The 18,254-nt window shown below is 38.8% G+C and overlaps 1 protein-coding gene across 1 annotated transcript in view; it reads right to left on the minus strand.

Annotated features, from left to right (window-relative positions):
* The window catches only part of AIG1 (androgen induced 1), a 118,881-nt gene that overhangs the window by 67,094 nt on the left and 33,533 nt on the right, over positions 1 to 18,254 (minus strand). Inside the window, exons 2-3 of the mRNA XM_031611297.2 lie at positions 16,388 to 16,543; positions 8,055 to 8,156 (exon numbers count right to left, since the gene is read on the minus strand). Coding sequence (XP_031467157.1) covers positions 8,055 to 8,156; positions 16,388 to 16,543 — 258 coding nt within the window. The remainder of the gene's footprint in view (positions 1 to 8,054; positions 8,157 to 16,387; positions 16,544 to 18,254) is intronic.

The raw sequence follows: 18,254 nt of genomic DNA on the forward strand, positions 1-18,254 counted from the left end.
AAGGAATTCCCAAGGTCATGCCAAAATCCTTGATTTCTGCGGATCAACATGCATAAAACATTACTGCTGTGGCACTGCTTCAACATATTAATCATCTGAATATGAAATGCTTTCTGCAGAAATGCTATCGCTTTCCAAATACAAATACATGTTAAAAAAAAAAAAAAAAGAAAAAGAAAAAAAGAAAAGCAATTAACAAAGAAACATTACTTTTAAAAAGTAATTTCTTACAAAAACATTATCAACATATTTCCTCACATTAGCATTCCGATAGTGCTAGTGGTCTAGGGATGGAGGAAGAAGTAACATCTTCTATTTCACCAACTTCAAAGGCTGGAAAAAGCATATAAGCTATTGGGCTCAGACTCCTTTCACCAGGTCTGCTGATTCTTCTGGTATTGTGTCCATGTGAAATAACCCACTTTCCAACAATGATAAATAGGTAAAAATCTGGTCTCTGAGTTAGTGCATATGTCTTCAATTGAAGGAAATGCTGTCTGCCAAGCTTCAACCAAGTAGATCATAGGTCTGTGAAAAAAAGAATCTAAAAGGATGGAATCCAGTTGCTATAGCGGCAAATTAAACAAATAAATGAGATACCATGGAATGCTGCAAAATATTTGTGGTCTGATTAAGTCATATTTGCCACATGTGTGAATACTAACAGCACAGTTCAGAAAAGTGGGTACAATATAGTACAAAAACACTTTTATCATATGAACATATTAATTCTTATCTGAGTAAATGCTGAGGAATGTTAACAAGCACGTCCAAAGATACAAAACAGTACATTTTACTGTAATCATGAGGCAAAGTATAGTCCTCTTTAATGTATAAAGATAGAAAATAAATGTATGATAAGATATTTTGTATTTGAAATGATATTTGCAATCCTTTCCCATGGTTGCACAGAATGCTAAAAAGGTTTTTTTGTAGTGACCACATCTAAGATTACTTTCCTATCGGCTGCTTTAGAGTGCATAAACTATAACAGGCAGCTGGCATACTAAACTTTCTTCAACATGAGCATTCCCCCACCCCCCAAATATATATGTTTTTTCAGTGAAATGTTCTCTTTTCTCCATAAAAGATGCTATTTGAATATACTTATACCTATATCACTTACAGTTTGATCTTATTATTTGCCTATGTTCCCTGGGAGAAAAAGCACAGGAAAAAAAAAACACAGAAGTTCATTATGTTATAAAACAAGCACCTGATTTTAACTGAGAGGAGGGCACAGAGAATATTATCAAAATGTTTATCAAGTATTGACATTTTTTGCACCAATGTAAAGGTTGAACATTCTTTTGCTTTTATAATCTGTAAATCACACATCTAAGATACAGTGTAGCAGCATCAGAAAAAACATCTTAAGCACTACAAAAAAATGGTACATGGCTCCAGCAGTGATTCGAGTGAGCAGTATAAGCTGCACTGAATGTTAAAACAAAACCAGCATTCCTAATATTGGCAAAATTATGGGAATGAAGTGAATGAGTTTTTGTCCCACACTGGTGCTGGTTGAACAAACAAACTCAGTACTCCAGGGCCAAACCCTGGTTCCAGAAAAACACTGCTCAGTGTGTTCCCAACAGCCAGAGAAAGACAGAAAGTCTAAGACTCCCTTTGAACATCCTGTTGGGGCTTTTCATTGGTCATTTGTTTTGTGCCCACATTAATCACTTCAGCAAACATCTGTATGAGCAACCTCATCTGAAAATCTGTTTTTAAGTTTTCATTATTATTACTATTATCATTTGTATTAATTTTGGAGCTACCCATGGCTTTGTTGGTCGAAGCAGGAAGGTTTGAAATACAGACGGTACACCTCCTTATCACTGATGCCTCGAATATGTGATCTTCCAGTGTGCCTGCAACCCTCAGTGAGCAGCTCATTTGGCTGCTCTAGCATGCAGTGTAACTTGCACTTAAACGCTGATAAGGAAAAATAAGGCACACTCTAAATAGGCCTGCCTTCTGTAGCAGATCTGAAGTTTTCAGGATCAGATGGACAGAAGAGATAATGTCCTGCATTGCCAGATAAAAATATAGACAGGGACAGAGAAACACCTCCACCAGTCTACAAATAGCATATGGGTACAATTTATATGAATTATACTAAAAGGTTGCACATAGTTTTATCCCTAAATATTTTAAAGGATTTGAAGTTCCTGGCATGTCACCATGCAAATATTACTTTGTCTACCCTATAGACCTATGTCCAACAGCAACAAAAGCAAGTGCACCCCTATTGCTTTTTTTAGGTACCAGTTTTAGCAGCATCACTGCCTTTTTCTCCCATCCAACCATCTTTCCTATATTTTCACTCTCCTTTGCCCCTCCACTGACAGCCATCTTCCTTGTTTCACTGTGGACACAATAGGCTTACAGTTGTGCTCACAGGCTGAGTTACATCACCTTACCAACAAATGAAGGTAAACCTCAAAAAAAAACAAAATTTGGCTCTCAGGTTCCTCATTTGTAATACTTCTGGAACAAGTTGCATATGTTTAACTCAAAGACATTTTATGAAAGGCTCCTCGTTACTACATGCTGGGTGCTTCTGCGTGTGAAAGAGGCTCTGTGTTTGCCTTCTGTAGATTACTAGAAGTAACAAATAATCAGAAACATTCAGCACCTGTCTTTGGTTAGAATGCTCTATGCAACTTACTGTACAGCAGAGCCTCCTCTGGAAGCTACACAGTATTATTAGGGACATCTTCCCATTCCACAAAAACTCTGTGCCATTACTGAATATGGCGAAAGGCTTTTCCTATTGGTCTCAAGAAGATGACACTCATCTAATTCTCTCTTCTTATTCTAGAAGCTCCTCTCAACTTCCAGGTGCTAGCTATCACAAATTCTGACCTACAATCAATTTTCAAGCCCTTCACATAAGTAACAGAAAATCAAAAAAATCTTCTATGCTACTGCTGTTTTTCTCTCCAAACTGAGAGAATAATTGGTGCAACTGTATTCAAGCTGCAGTGGTGGAGCTAGCACATAATGAGGAGAGATACCAGACAAAGCAACACAACCACAGCAAAAAGTGTATGGATCCAAGAATATTATTTTCACTCTTTTTTGTAAGTATTCTGGGTTCCCAAGTGACCAGCATCAACTACTGTTCTCTTCATTAGATAGGTGTTTAAATCATAGCCATCTAGAATTGAGTATTCTGGGGAAAAATAAGTTACAATAAAATTACAAATTTTCCATGATTTTTATGAGAAAACTTTGTGAGTTCTCTTACAAGAGAAAACTACTTCCTGGAACACTAAAGTTTTTATTCACACCTAACCTATGAAAATATTATCATAGAATCATAGAATCACCAAGGTTGGAAAAGACCTAAAAGATCATCCAGTCCAACCATTCACCTATTACCAATAGCTCCCACTAAACCTTGTCCATCAACACCACATCCAGTCTTTCCTTGAATACTCCCAGGGTTGGTGACTCCACCACCTCCCTGTACAGTCCATTCCAGTGCCTGACCACCCTTTCTGAAAAGTAATACTTCCTAATGTCCAGCCTGAATCTCCCCTGCTGTAGCTTGAAACCATTCCCTCTGGTCCTGTCACCAGTTACACGAGAGAAGAGGCTGACCCCCAGCTCACTACCACCTCCCTTCAGGTAGTTATAGAGAGCAATGAGGTCTCCACTGAGCCTCCTCTTCTCCAGGCTGAACATTCCCAGCTCCTTCAGCCTTTCCTCATACGGCCTGTGTTCCAAACCCCTCACAGCTTTGTTGCCCTCCTCTGAACACGTTCCAGGGCCTCAATGTCTTTCTTGCAGTGAGGGGCCCAAAACTGGACACAGTACTCGAGGTGCGGCCTCACTAGTGCTGAGTACAGGATTACAGATATTCCAGATAAATCAAGAAGTGTGCTTTAGTTGGAATATCCTTCTGAGTCTTAAACTGGATTTAGAAACACATCTGGGAAAAGAGTAAATTTCTAGATGTGTGAGACACTGTCAAGGTGAAGTGTATTGTGTAAAAAGAGCCCACACAGGGGATGCTGCTGTATTAGAAAAGCATCCTCAAGAAGTATAATACACTACTTCAAATAAGTCATTTCTGAGCAGAATTTTTAGGGCAACACGCTGGATGGAAACACTCTGCTGAAAGCCACCTCCTTGTTTGTACAGCAGAGCAAGTGTGGTGCAGCACCAGTTTTGGACCTTCCAATCTCTACATGTCAAGTTGCCATGAATTTTAATCTTCATATTGCTCTTCTATTTTCATGCTTACTCAATTATTAAGGAAAAAAGCTTTGAACCAGAAAACAGAAGCACACCAGAGAAGGCCACCAGATATAAAGCAAGGCTGCCAGGAAGAGCAGCAACTGGATAGTGGCAGGAGAAACTCTGTACCACTTTCCAGTGGGCTAAGGTTTTCAGCTGAGCAGCCAGAGAAAAAGAGAGAACTTGTGAAGGAAGCAGGGATGTGTCAACTGGACAGGCACCTTCCTCTCCACAACCTGTGTCTGCTACTTATCTCAATTTTTGTGTACCCTCTTGAATGCATTTCCAAAAAGCAGAACAAAACAAAACAAAAAAAATCCAACAAAACAGATTACCAAACAGGAGGAGTTTGTATAGACTGCAATGGCACATAACCAATACACTAATCAATTTTCCAGCCCTACAAAGCCAGGCTATATTCTCCTTCCCCAGCCTCTCTACTTTAGAGGTTTCATATGAAGACAACTCATTGTTTCTGACCTCCAAAGCCATTAAACTCCATTCTTGTATTTTACTTTCCTTGCCACGAGCAAAAGATGATTCATGTCTTTAATAGGAATTTGGGACAGTGTCTATGAAAAACAAAGGACTCTTCACTGAAGTACGCAAACTTGGACAAATGCAGCATGCAGACCTGCTGTGTAACCTGGCTCAAAATCAACAATGCTCAAACTTAAATTAATTCAGGCTACAGACCTGTTCATGCGGGCATCAATTAGGATAGGGACAACCATTAGTTTGGTAGTCTGTATTAATATTAAAGAGAATGTAACTTTTGCAAACAGATGCTCTCCATTCACTTTCCTAACCAATTTCAACACAAAATGGTAAAACTGAATCCTGTTACTACGACACACCAGTTTCCAACACTGAAGGTTGGTCTTTAACTAAAAATGCCTAATACTGATAGAGATCACTTTGACAGCCATCAGAAAAAGGGGAAGAATATTTCTCATGGAAAATATGCCTATGGAAAGAGGGATTGATGTGGATCCAAAATGTAGGATGGTTTCAAGAACATGAACATCTCTGATGGAAAAGTTCAGTAATTTGGCAACTACAACAGTAGCCAACAAACCTGAATTCATCTATACAATAATTAATAAAAACAGAAAGTAAAGGCAAAACTTCAGAATCAGACCTAGCCTTAGACATATAGCTGTGCTTACAGAAGTGGTTATTTCTACTGACAGAAACTTTACTTAGCATCAGCTAACAGATGTGGTCCTTCACATAATAAACACAGACAAATCCCCACTCTGCTAAAATTAACAGCAGCCCTGCCACTGACCCCTCTGGTAATTTCTCAAGTTGTAGAGATACCATTGGTTATGAATGAATCAACTGACTGAGATGATGAAATATATGAGTTTTATGGCACAGTACAACTCTTATTAGTCATGTCTTTCACAAGTGTACAAAGCTATATGTATTTCTATGAAAGAGTGATATGAGCATTAGCATAACTATGATTGTGTTGTACTTTTTTCTATTATAGACAAAGTCATAAAGCCGGAAAACGGATGAAAAGGTGGGAAAAGAAAAAGAGTGAAGAGAACTAATTACTAATTAGTAACAAAGCAGCAGATACAGCGCTGCACAGACCACTTCTGCTTGGGTTGATGGATCAGGCTAGCTCTTCAGTTCCTTCATACAGTGCTCAAGATAGTCACCATAAAAAGCTTTTTTGAAGTATGAGTATTTTAGAGTATTTTGATATATGCCCAAATAAATAATGAGAACATGATGGCTATTTTTTTAGCCACAGATTTTACAACTTATCTTTCCTCTTCCCCTTGTGGATTTTGCAGGCTGCTGTGCTAACAGTTGAGCAACCTGTTACGGCGTCATCAAATGTTGAAAATAAGACTTTTCAGTTCAAGTAGGAAATCTTCTTATTGTGGAAGATCTTCTTACAAATTTTGTTGTATTTTTCCACTTTGTTGTGTCTTTCTTGGCCTAGTAATTATATGCTTAGGGAAAATACCGTGGAAAATCTGGACAGTTCTTATAAGGGAAACAGCATTTGAGCTCAGATCACTAGGATCTGCAGCAGGCATTGCAGGGAAAGCTCACAGAAAACAGGAATTGTACTATGAGGTACTAATAAAAGGACCCAACTCTTCCTGACAGATTTAATTCTCCTAAGGATAATGAATCTCTTCTGTGAGTTTTGTTGTACAAGGTTAGGCTCCAGCACACTCACTATTGTGTTCAGAAAAATTAGCACCAAGCATGCACAGCTGCTGTCAAAATTTGCAAGAAAAGATGAGAGTAAATAAAATATAGCTGTGGACTTTGACTTTTCTAAAGCTGTATTGTTAGAGGTTCTACCCGTCTGGCAAGGGGGCCTCTATCATATACTCTAAAACCTACCACATTAAAGTTTTAACTAATAAACAAGGCATTGGCATTCCTAAGGTAGTTAAAGAAGAAAAGATTTCTCCCCAGACTTTCCCTCCTTATTCCTCAAACTCTGTCATATTATGATGGGTAATGCATCAGAATTCATTATTATGAAAGCTGGTGAAGATGAAATGATGGGTGAAATATCAAAAAGAATTAGACTGAAAGGTGGTGAAAAGCCCAACAGCCATAAGCCTTCGCTGTGACTAGGCTGAAGGAACACTTGGATAAATGGAGACTGACACAGAAAACAATTCCTTTACAAAAGACCTTCAAACAGCCCTCCTATAATATTTCAAGTTGAACATATAAATGTCTAAGATGCCTGCATGCAATTTATTTCAGTACAGTCTCCTATGTCCAAAGCTTTCAAACAAAGCCCTCTTCAAATATTTCAGCAAGTATACATTTCTAACAAAGCAATAGGAATTTAAATTGACTCTTAGTTATGGCACAGCACAGAAGAGACTTCTGAACACATAGTACTGCTTGTTGTCAACTGCTTCACAATGCGCTTTCATGAAAAATGTTATAGGTTAGGCACTTTCAGTATGTGGAATGTCACCTGGAAGAAATGTCATCAGAGTTGGCACTGATGTGATGTTGAAAAAAACATCAACATTATGTACGGCTTGGCATGTGTTCAGTTTGTGACCTCAAAATTCAAGGGAGGGCAGTCTCAGTGAACACAGCAAGTGTCACCAGACTCTTTGCTCTGCTTCACATGCACACAATACCACACTGTTCTTTTCAAAACATTATAAAACAGTACATTATCTAACAGAAGTTGATATAGTAACTCTCATACTACACCTTTAACACACAATTTAGGGAATAAATTAATATCAACACCATTGGCCCCACTCAACAAAAAAGCACTTTATCAAACTCAACAGAGGAGGACAAATCTTTATCTGCTGTGGATCTGCTGAAGGATGAGATCTGTATTCATTTACTGATAAACAACAGTGCCAAGTGGTTTATATTGCATAAAAAATTAGCTGTAAAAATCGTGTAATTAAGCATTTCTGTTATTTCACAGCAAGATTTCACCTAAGTCAGAACTTTCATTTTGTGTGAGAGTGTTTTTGAATAAGCTTTCACATGGCAAGGATGACATTGCTCTGGGAAAGATACCTCATGACAGAAAACAGCTCATCCCTAAAACTAGTCTAGGATGTAGGAGGCACGAGTTCAAATCTCCACACTATTTCAAGTGAATGGGGACTTAAATATGACTCAAGGAAGGAGACATTATTTTTGCTAGCTAGCAACATTTGTTAATCACTTCTGAGAAGATCAGTGCTATGTGTATGCAGAATCATGCACAGGGAAATCGGTGTCTCACATTTTTATTTACATAAGGAAGCGTTTGCATCACTTTACACTTTACTCACCATTCCATGATTTAGCCATGCTGGTATGAAATTATCAAGCAGCTTTGGGTAAACCAGCTCCCTGTCATAGATATAGATGCTCCAAAACATTGTCACAACAAACTAGGAAAAAGAAAAAAAGAAGACATAATTTAAATAAACACTTCTAAGCAATTAACTACATATTTGAGATAGTAAAGTGAGGCACATAGCAAATGATTTATGGACAGATACAGATACAATTGCTCTTCAACAGAACCTTGTTTCAATCAACAGTATGCACCTGGATCATTATTTGCATTTACTATTCTAATTTTTCATTTTTCTATTTGACTTTCAGCCTGGAAAAAAATCTCTGTTTTTGACTTACATGCCTGTGGCCAAATTACAATTGAGTACTGTATTTTAGTAGCAGATGTGGCACATGAATAATGTTTCACTACTAACAGGACAGAAGACAAATGGAAAAACAGGCAAAATATTACTTGGAATTCATAGGACATATAAATATGAAGCATTCATTTCTAAATAGAAGACTATATGGTCATTTGAGCACTTTTGTCAATCACTGAAATAGCACCATTAAAAAAAACATTAACCCTTCAGACAGTTTACAATTCATGGCCTAAGATCCACAGAAGAGTTCCTGCTCATTTGTCAATACAAAATTTGCTTTTGCTCTTGTTAGAAACAATTCACTTCCAAACTAAGGGCAGGACAGATGGCTCAAGTAAAGTCTGCAATAGGCTCAACTTCTGCCACAATGTCACTAATTTGTTGAAGATAACCTGATGTCAGAAAAACAGTATAAAACCACAAAAAAATACAAAAATAATAGTGTTAGCTAACCTTAGCTGGGAAAAAAACAGAGTATGTAGTCTTCTAATTAAAATGCAATTTATTTTTTTACCTTGAATTAGAGCTCATAGTTTTATAGTAAAAAAAGGCTTACTGTTTACAGCAGGAGAAAATCATTCCTGGGCCAGGAGCTTTTCAATGACAATTCTGAGAGCATCTCTACACTGTATCAACAACTCCAAGTTTAAAGCCCAAGATACAACAAGCATGATTTTCATGAAATCAGCAGGGAAGAATTCACTTTCATCTGAAATGATGCTGCCACAATCTTACTTGGAGGGGTTAGGATTAATCTTGGGTAGGAAATGAAAGTGCAAGAAATACATGGTGAAGAGACTGCACAAATTACAAGGATGTGTGACGGTATAAACTGTTTCATATGCCTCTGACTGTGGGAAGTTAAAATTGAGGTCACAGTTTATCAACGGCACCTTGCTCTAGCCTCAGACAGGCATGCTTCAATTACAATTACATGAATGATCTGAAGCAGTGTGGTGTTCCCTCCAAGTGCATACAATACATAGCTTGTCCATCCGTTAGGATAGCAATCAATGCCTGCTCAGAATAAGCTTGGACCATTTGAATAGTTTATAGAGGCCAGGGAAAAAAAGTAGGATAAGATATTTTTCAGGGCAACCTGAAAAATACTGAAAGTGTAAAGCATCCCACAAGAAGCCTCTCTTTTGGCACTGCACAACCCAGCTCTTTACACACCTGCTGACACATGAGTGCCAAGATATGAATAGCTGAACAATAGAAAAAAATGGAAGGAAAGTATCCTCCTCTTTATAGGCTTCCTAGAAGTCATGTATTATTACAGTGGGTCTCTGAGAACCTGTAAGACCAATTGGGACATAAAACCACATAGAGATTCAGGAGCATGAAGATTGAGACTGATAATGTTTTTTTTCCACAGAAGTCTTACAGCAAGGAAAACCACCCAGAACTTTGTTGAACAGCATTACACTGAATGCAACAAAGCTGGCAGGCGTGTTTGGACCTGTGATTTCTGCGCAGAGCAGAATGGAACAATTGACTTTGCCATGGAGGTAAAGATAGGAAAAGAGGGGACATGCCATCTGTTTCTTAACCAAAGTCAGCCAAGGGATGGAACAAGATCAACCTAGCTGGTTGCAACCATCTGGAGTTACAGACGGCAAAGGCTGCTTAGCAAAGCATTATTGCAAGGCAGACATAAGGTAAAGGAAGCATGCAAAAACAAAGTGTAACAGAACCAACCTGTCCCAGACATGAGACTAACACAACGCCCTGGGGAAGATCCCTCCCAGTGTCTGAATGGTTCACCTCACCTTTCTTTATCAGTTGTACATTTGGATAGAATGAACCATAAAAATGAACAATTTGGATTTAAAAAAGCTACAAGAATTTCCTACTTGGCTTCCTTGGTTGCTTCTGAATTTGTTTACTTTGGTTAGTAAGCAACTCTTGGTCTGGTAATTTAGACCAATGTGGTACTGGTACAATATCATATAGGCTGGGCTTTGCCAAAGACACACATTACCTTACAGTACAAAACAATGACACAAGAAGCTGTTTCCTTACACTGCCTATGTGAGGCTCAGAACTGCATTTCTTATGCTCATAATCTCATCTACCTTGTGGCACAGTTCATTACTATTACAGCCAGACTCATGGTACTACCTTCAAGTGCCAAGCTAAGCAAGTTGCTCAGAGTCAGCTGACAGAATGATTATTTCAGGGAATCCAGTACTTTTATTTTCTTTTGTATCCAAGCAAAAATGGCATAAATGTCACTCTTTCACCTCCTCTTTAGACAAATGTATGGCCTGGAAGTCCAGGAAGAAAACAGGCACCAGCAATTGCTTTTGCACTTCTTTGCACAGAAACATCCTAAGACTGCCAGTTTTCTGAAGATGCTGATTCCTTGGTTAAACGATATAAAAGCACAATAGTCCTTCATTTGCTACTTCTCCTTTCTATGGCCATTACAGACCAAAGGGAACCTCAAACTTTCAAGCAGACCTTGGGACTCACTTATGACAGGCATCAAGAATATCACTAAATACATACATAGCAGAGGAAATAAAATGAAGCTGAAAACAAAACTCTGTTTTCCCATTAAAGGAGATACTCTTTGAGCTTTTATCTTCTGCATCTGAAGCTCCAGAGGACGGAGTGAGAAACACATGTGACATGGCCGTGGGAGAAATTTCAAAGGATAAGCTGAGGAATGGCTAGTGATTCAAAAAGCTGTGAATCAAAATAATGTGAATGAAAGCAAAGAGAAACTAAGGGAGGAAAGCCAGTGAAAAAAACTGCACAATTTGCTGTTTTACATGAGCCCAACCTAGAAATGTTATGCAAAAGAAGAATGAACCCAGTGGAACATTATTTTCCTGCAATATGTATTTTTGGTTTTGGCTAGGCTGTACAGTTAAGTTCACTCATTTCCTGGATGGCTTCATGACAAAGTAAAAAAAAAAACAACACCTTTGACCTTGACAAAAATTTTTCTAAGTACACTGTTGTGTAGTTAAAGGTAAGTTTTCTGGCTGTCTCCCAAGATAGCTGTGGTTAAGTACAAGTATAAATATGTTGCTTGGGAGCGTGGTTGAGGGTTAAAGGCATTACATATAGAAGTGAATTGTTATTAAAGGCAGATTGCATTAAGAGCAAATCAGCATGGTACTGGCTTTATGTGGGATCTGGTGCTAGCAAGGAATAGCATCAAGTGAAGTTTAACAGGGCCAATGAAGGAAATCACAAGGAGCACGACCTGAAAACCAGGGAACACTCTCCTTGGGGAAAAGAGTTCAGTAGTCAGATGTATTGCTTGCTCATGCCTCATCACCAGTTGTTATTTCACCACAAATGTGGGCAGAATCTGTAATAGGGAGATTTTGGCATGGTCAAGTCAATAACGGAAATAGAAGTGCTCTATAGTTTGGTCAAATAACAAGGCAAGTAGAGGACTGCAGCAAATGTCTGCACATCTTTACTAGATAAAAGATTTCTGATGAGTATTATTGATTTTCAACAGAAGAATGGTGATCAGCTTTCCTTTTGATTGTGCTAGTGCCTTCTTAAAATACCAGAGAGAAATAAAAGATAAGGAAACACATCTGGCTTCCTCTGTTTAGCATCACAGGCTTTTAAAAATACAAAAGTGTAATTTAAGAATGAGATCATTCTTGCCAATTTAGACTCAGGCTCAAACTGGGCTACTGAAGCTACATAATATATCAGCTGTACAGTCTGTGATTCTGTAGACAGCAATCTCTTCTAATATGTAACAATATCCATTTTCTTTCTTTGTCCTATATCTAGTACATACAGTCTTAAAAACCAAGAAATGCCTGTTCTCTCTCTTCTTCCCCTTGTACGGTACAAATTACAATCAACATATTGACAAAAGCATATATAGTTTACACAAAACACTAATTAGCCACAGGAACTTGGCAAGTCCATGATTTACGTCAAACAAACAGAAGAGTAGTGATAGTTTAAAACACTGGCATGGGCTCTGCCTTTAAAAACTGCCTTCCATTTCTTTAGCAGTGTAAGCTACTCGAAATGCAAATCTCCTTTACATGGATAAAGGAGTGGTAAGTTTGCTCAGTATAGACCATTACATGGTAGTGAACTTCTAAGAAGTTTTTTTTTCAGTAGAGGCTACCTGATCTACTAGGTATTTGAATAGAAACCTAGGCTTATAGTAACCTTAAAAACAGCTGGGAAGTGTTGCCAGAGACTTTTCATGGAATAACACATTCCTGCAAAGAAAACTGGCCTATTGATTTCTGATTTCATTCATTAAGCGTCATACTAAAATGAAGAAAAATAGGCAAACAGTAGTCATTAGGTCCTTCAAAAGGTTCATGTTTATTACTCCATTCTCCTAAAACTAATAGCAGGTTGGCAACTCACAATTTTACTGAAGCCCCTGGTTATATACAATGCATAGCACAACACTGGAAAGATTTGATTTACTGTCAAGATTCTGCAAGATTTGATTTGTTGCAAAGCCACCCAGGGAGACTGTTTTCCCCTGGGCTAGTTCTTTCCCTTCCTTTGGAAGGTGGGAGAAGAGGTTGGTGGTCAGACTTCCCAGGTGGTTTGCACGCAGTGCTTTTTAAGGAAGTACAAAAAATGAAATGCTTTCGTTTGTTGCATGCTTTTTTCACACATCATTGTTTGACTTGGGAGTGGAAGCCCCTTTTCTCATCTAAATTTCAGAACAAGATGTCTCAAGGGCTTCAGTAAGCAGGAAATAAAGAAAAAAATGAGTTGAATAGCTCTTGAAAAACTGCAGTTAGTGGGCTTTAAAATGTTCCCCTAGTATTTGCATTATTCCCTAAACATGCCCTGACTAAAACACTGAGCAATAAAAACAGTTTGCATGTTAAGGTTACTGATGAGTGTTCAGCAAGACCTCTGCTGTTACATCAGAAACTCAACAAGGATTTTATTTGTATCTGTTCAATTTTTCTTAGTGAAGGTTCCCTTGTGTCACTACTGGAAACCACTGAGAAGCTCCAGAGAGAGTTAAGAGGGTGAGTCTTAAAAAAAAAACAACCTTCATTTTAACTTACATTGTTCTTTTTTGGAGTGAGGAAGCTGTTAAAAGAATATGGGAAATGAGGGAACTTTAACTATTTTCCTGCAGACACTCTGTTTTTTATTAACTTCCTCCTAACAAGCATATCAGAATTTCATCAGATATTTTCTTACACATAAATAGCTCTTTAAAAAAACAAAAGCCAGCATCAGACATTTGCTACTTTAAGGCCATGAACTCTTCCTACCCATAACCACACCAAAGGAAAGCAATGCCAGCCTGGGGCAGATGCTGCTGTCCCACAGGCTAATGCTTGGGCATGTGGTAGCTGTGGTGTGGTGAGGACTGTCAGAGAGGTTCAGGTTTTGGGAAAGAGCTGCCTTGGCGTGGATGAGACATGTAAGCCTGAGACAGGTCACTGAGGCCAATGCTACCTTCTGAAGCCCTGCAGTTTGTCTCCCAGTTGCCAGAAGTAGAAGCTACAATAAAAATAACCTTTATAGGATTTCTTCATAAAAAAATAAAGAATATGTGGTTAATATCTGTTCACCCTCTCCAGTGCAAGGTCTCCTTTATGAATAGAGAACATCCCTTCAGTGAGCATGGCGATTCCTTGCTATTTTCTGGATTTTTTTGGTCTAAGAAGTTGTTTCTGTTTGAAACCATAGAGAAATAAGCTAGCTCCAGGTATTCAAAATGTGTCTTGGGAAGTGTATAGAAGTTGCAATTATAACTTTGGAGCAGAGGATGACTAGCAGAGATTCCTTGTTTACCTGTGACAAGAGAAACAGTGCAGAAAAGAAACATGACAAACACACAGGTGAAAATTACTTGCAGAATTGCCAAGAAAGAATGAAGCTGAAATTCTCCAAGATTTTGAAAAGTTTTAAGGTCAGAAATAGTGCAATGGTAGAGCAGTGCACCAATATCACATTGGAGTTAAAACATGCAGGAAAGAATCCCTGAAGAGTATATCTTGATGCATGTAAGGGCTTATGCTTGCTTATTGAAAAAGGCAGTTAAAATCTTTAAATAAAGACAAATAATGTAATGTTGCTCTCATTCTTCACTTCTAGTATCGATGCAGTAGGAAAAGCAGCCGATGCCAATCACAATTATAACTACTTCATAATTCCCAAATTCCCTTAAAACACAAATGTGACATTTAGATATCTGCACACATAAACACATTTGCAAGCTTGATTCTTTCAAAAAAAAAAAGTATTCGTTAATATTGCTCACTATTCCACTACTATTACTCACATCTCTGAAGCTTTAGGCAGGGGTTGGGTGAGCAAAATCCTCCCCCTCAAAAGCAGAGCAAGTCAGAGACTGCCTCATGAGACTGGATGTGTACAAGTCTATGGGGCTGGACAGGCATCCCAGGGTCCTGAAGAAGCTGGCCGATGTAGTTGCCAAGCCAGTTCATCACATTTGAAAAGTTGTGGCTGTCAGGTGAAATTCCACATGACTGGAAAAAGGGAAACATTTTCAAGATAGAAAGGAGAATCCAGGGAACAACAGGCTGGTAAGCCTCACTTCTGTGCCTGGAAAAATCATGGAGCAGATCCTTCTGGAAGCTATGTCAAGTAAAATTCAACATCTTTATTAATGACACTGACAGGGGGTTTAAGTGTGCCCTCAGCAAGTTGGGTGACAACATCAAGCTGCGTGGTGCGACTGATACAACAGAAGGAAGGGATACCATCCAGAGGGACCTGGATAGGCTTGAAGAGTGAGCCTGTGGGAACCTAATGAGATTCAACAAGACCAAGTGCAAGGTGTTGCATTTGGGTTCCAGCAATCCCAGATACTTGTAAAGACTTTCAACTCAAGACATTCTGTGAATCTGTGGCTGAAGAACTGAGTTTGTTACCCAGCACAAAATGTGGCAGCTCCCAAGAGGTGGGCCAGCAAATGCAGTAAGTGGAGGCTACCAACTAAGTTTTATGAAGTGTTTCAGATATGCTTTGTGTTTCCTAGTTTTGCAAAAGCATTCTGTATTTCCTCATACATTTTTTAATCCTACATAAATAGCAAAATCGCATTTTAATAAAGCATCTTTGAATAAATCAAATTATAAATGATATATCAATATACTAGGCTAAGTGCTCTTAAATGATAATGACTGGTAAGCTTCTGTAACACAGCAAAACTTTTGAGTCTACATACATTTTCTGGTAGTCCTACAAAGAAAATAAATACTGAATGTATTTCAAACTACTGAACGTTGAAATTAAAAATCAGAAATCAAGTTTCATCCCAAATGAGAGTAAAAGTAATACTTTTAGGCAGCCTAAATTTAGAAATAACCTGTGAGAGTCACACTTTGACGTAAAAACATATGAAATTCTGGATTTTCAGTTGTTATCAGTGAATGGTATCAGAGACTTCCTGACACTGAGCATCTTTTGCTCTCAAAGTGAGGTCGACGTCCCAGTGGAGCAGAAAGAGATCCAAAGAGTAATATTTTCTTTTGAAAATGGCACTAAAAAACATATTATTCTGTACCTTGTGTGGTTTTTTTACATTACTAATTCCTTTTTTTCCTACCCAATTTCTTCTGTCAACTCTGAATCTCCCATAGGTTTAACAAGGATCAACCTAAATTTTAGCTTCTCCATGACAGAACAACATACAGACTGAGCTCCAGTCAGGTAGTTACAGAATAAAACATGTCGGCGCCTTCCTTACTACTACCGCACACGGTGCAGAAAAAGCCCAGGCTCTCACTTAAGATCTTGCTGGTAAAATTCACATCTGAAATGGCTTCTATCATCTGGTTTCAGAAATACTGGTGATATCTTATAGCAGTGACGCACAGAGTTGTATAATCATGTTTATCATGTTTCTCTTCGTCCATAGTCTCACGTGAACAGGTGCAAAAGCCTTCCAGCTAGAAGAAAATCAGCAACCATCCAGACTGTGAACACATGCAGATTAACACTGCACTTACCACTCCAATGGGGAAAGCCAGAACAGCCATCATCCAGTCACGGAGGGAAATGAGTTTTTTCAGCTGCCTTTCTTGCTCTTGACTGTCATTTCCTTTAGTGAGAAGACTGGAAAGGTCTGTCAATACGCAGATCCCAAAGAAGACAGCCTGGATAACCTGCAAGAAAAAAAGAAACCACTCTTGAGCAGTGGAAACACCAGACTTCAGCAGAGAGAAGTGGCAATGGAAGCGCAGGTGAGGAATACTGCCTCAGAACCAAGGTGGTGAGCAGTGATTCAGTATGAATAGAATTTGTTCACATAAAACATAAAACCAGCTTGAGATTCCAGACTGGAAGTTATCTGGGTAGGTCTGTATTAACTGAAGCTAGTTTTCTGACTGTTTGTCCAAAAGATACATGTCCTGAGAGCACTGAAATAAATGCTATGAGGAGGATGACAGTGAGGGGAAAACACACTAATTAGAGAGTTAGTAAGATAAAAAGAAACTTGATTTGTGGGTGTTGAGTTTCAAGTCCATTACCTCGGCCAGAAGACCCTGTCATTGCTCTATGTATACCTTACTTTTCATGTGTCCAGTTCTGGGCCCCCCAGTCCAAGAAAAGGAGGGACCTACTGGAGGGAGTTTAGTGGAGGGCTACAAAGATGACTAAAGGCCTGGAACATCTCTATTATGAGAAAAGGCTGAGATACCTGGGACTGTTCAGCTCATGTAGGTGAAGACTGAAAGGGGATCTTATCCATGCTTATATCTAAAAGGCAGGTGTCAAGTGGATGGGCTCTTTTCATTAATGCCCAACGACAGAACAAGGGACAATGGGCACAAATTTCCTGTGGAAAATTATCTTAATATGAGAAAAAACTTCTTTACTTTGAGGGTGACAGAGAACTGGAACAAGTTGTAAAGTCTCCTTTTCTGCAGATATTCAAAACCTGCCTGGATGGTTTCCTGTCTAACCTGCTATAGTAAATTTGCTTTAGCAGGAGAGCTGGACTAAATGATCTCCAGAGGTCCTTTCCAATCCCTAGGATTCCTTGATTCTGCTTCTGGGGAAACCTGTGCCAATGGAAGGACTGTTTCAGTGGTGACATTCCCACTTGCAATTCAGACACGTGCCACCTGCCAGGCGACTGAACTACAACCACAGCCCCTACATTACTCCATAAAACTAGGCCTCAAAGTCATGGTGCTCATCTCAGAGGTGGAAAATGTGAGAAACATTCCCTGTGAAAACAAATTAAAAAAAAAAAGAAGACTGATTCTTTCTCCCACAGCAGGGCTGTATCTGGGATTCTCCCTGCCCCAGATGGAAAAGGCCTCCTGGGGAGACTTAGCCCCCATCACAGGTGCTGGCAAATCCATTGCTGCACTTCAGCTAACAACTGACAGAACAAGCAAGTTGTAGGAGTTATTTAAGCTCTCTTTTCATGATGGCAGACTGCCATTTACCCATCCTTCTCCTTTTTGTGTGTTTACGCATTTGTGTGCAATATTACAAGATAGTCTCTGGTGTTGAATTGTTAAATTTAAGCACCTGAACTCACGAATTTGGTACAAACTTGGTTTGTCTTAGCTTGATCACTGTTTTTCTTCCCCAATTAACTCAGTAAAGTGGTAATAAGTTAGCTTAGGAATGCTTCTGTCTGAGGACAGACCAACTTGCTCATCTTTTTTAGTACAGTTCAGAAAAAAGTGCACAAAGATTGTTTGCTCCATGAGCTTGGAGCCCAGGACACAAACCCCCATGCACTGGGAAATCTCAGGTAAAAAAAATACAAAACATGGGCTTGGTTACCAAACTGCAATGTGATTCATCAAATAACATACACATATGCTTAAAATACATACTAGATGTTTTTCAAAACAA

The sequence above is a fragment of the Phasianus colchicus genome, chromosome 2 (genome assembly GCF_987193195.1).
Source record: "Phasianus colchicus chromosome 2, bPhaCol1.hap1.1, whole genome shotgun sequence".
Classification (NCBI taxonomy): domain Eukaryota; kingdom Metazoa; phylum Chordata; class Aves; order Galliformes; family Phasianidae; genus Phasianus; species Phasianus colchicus.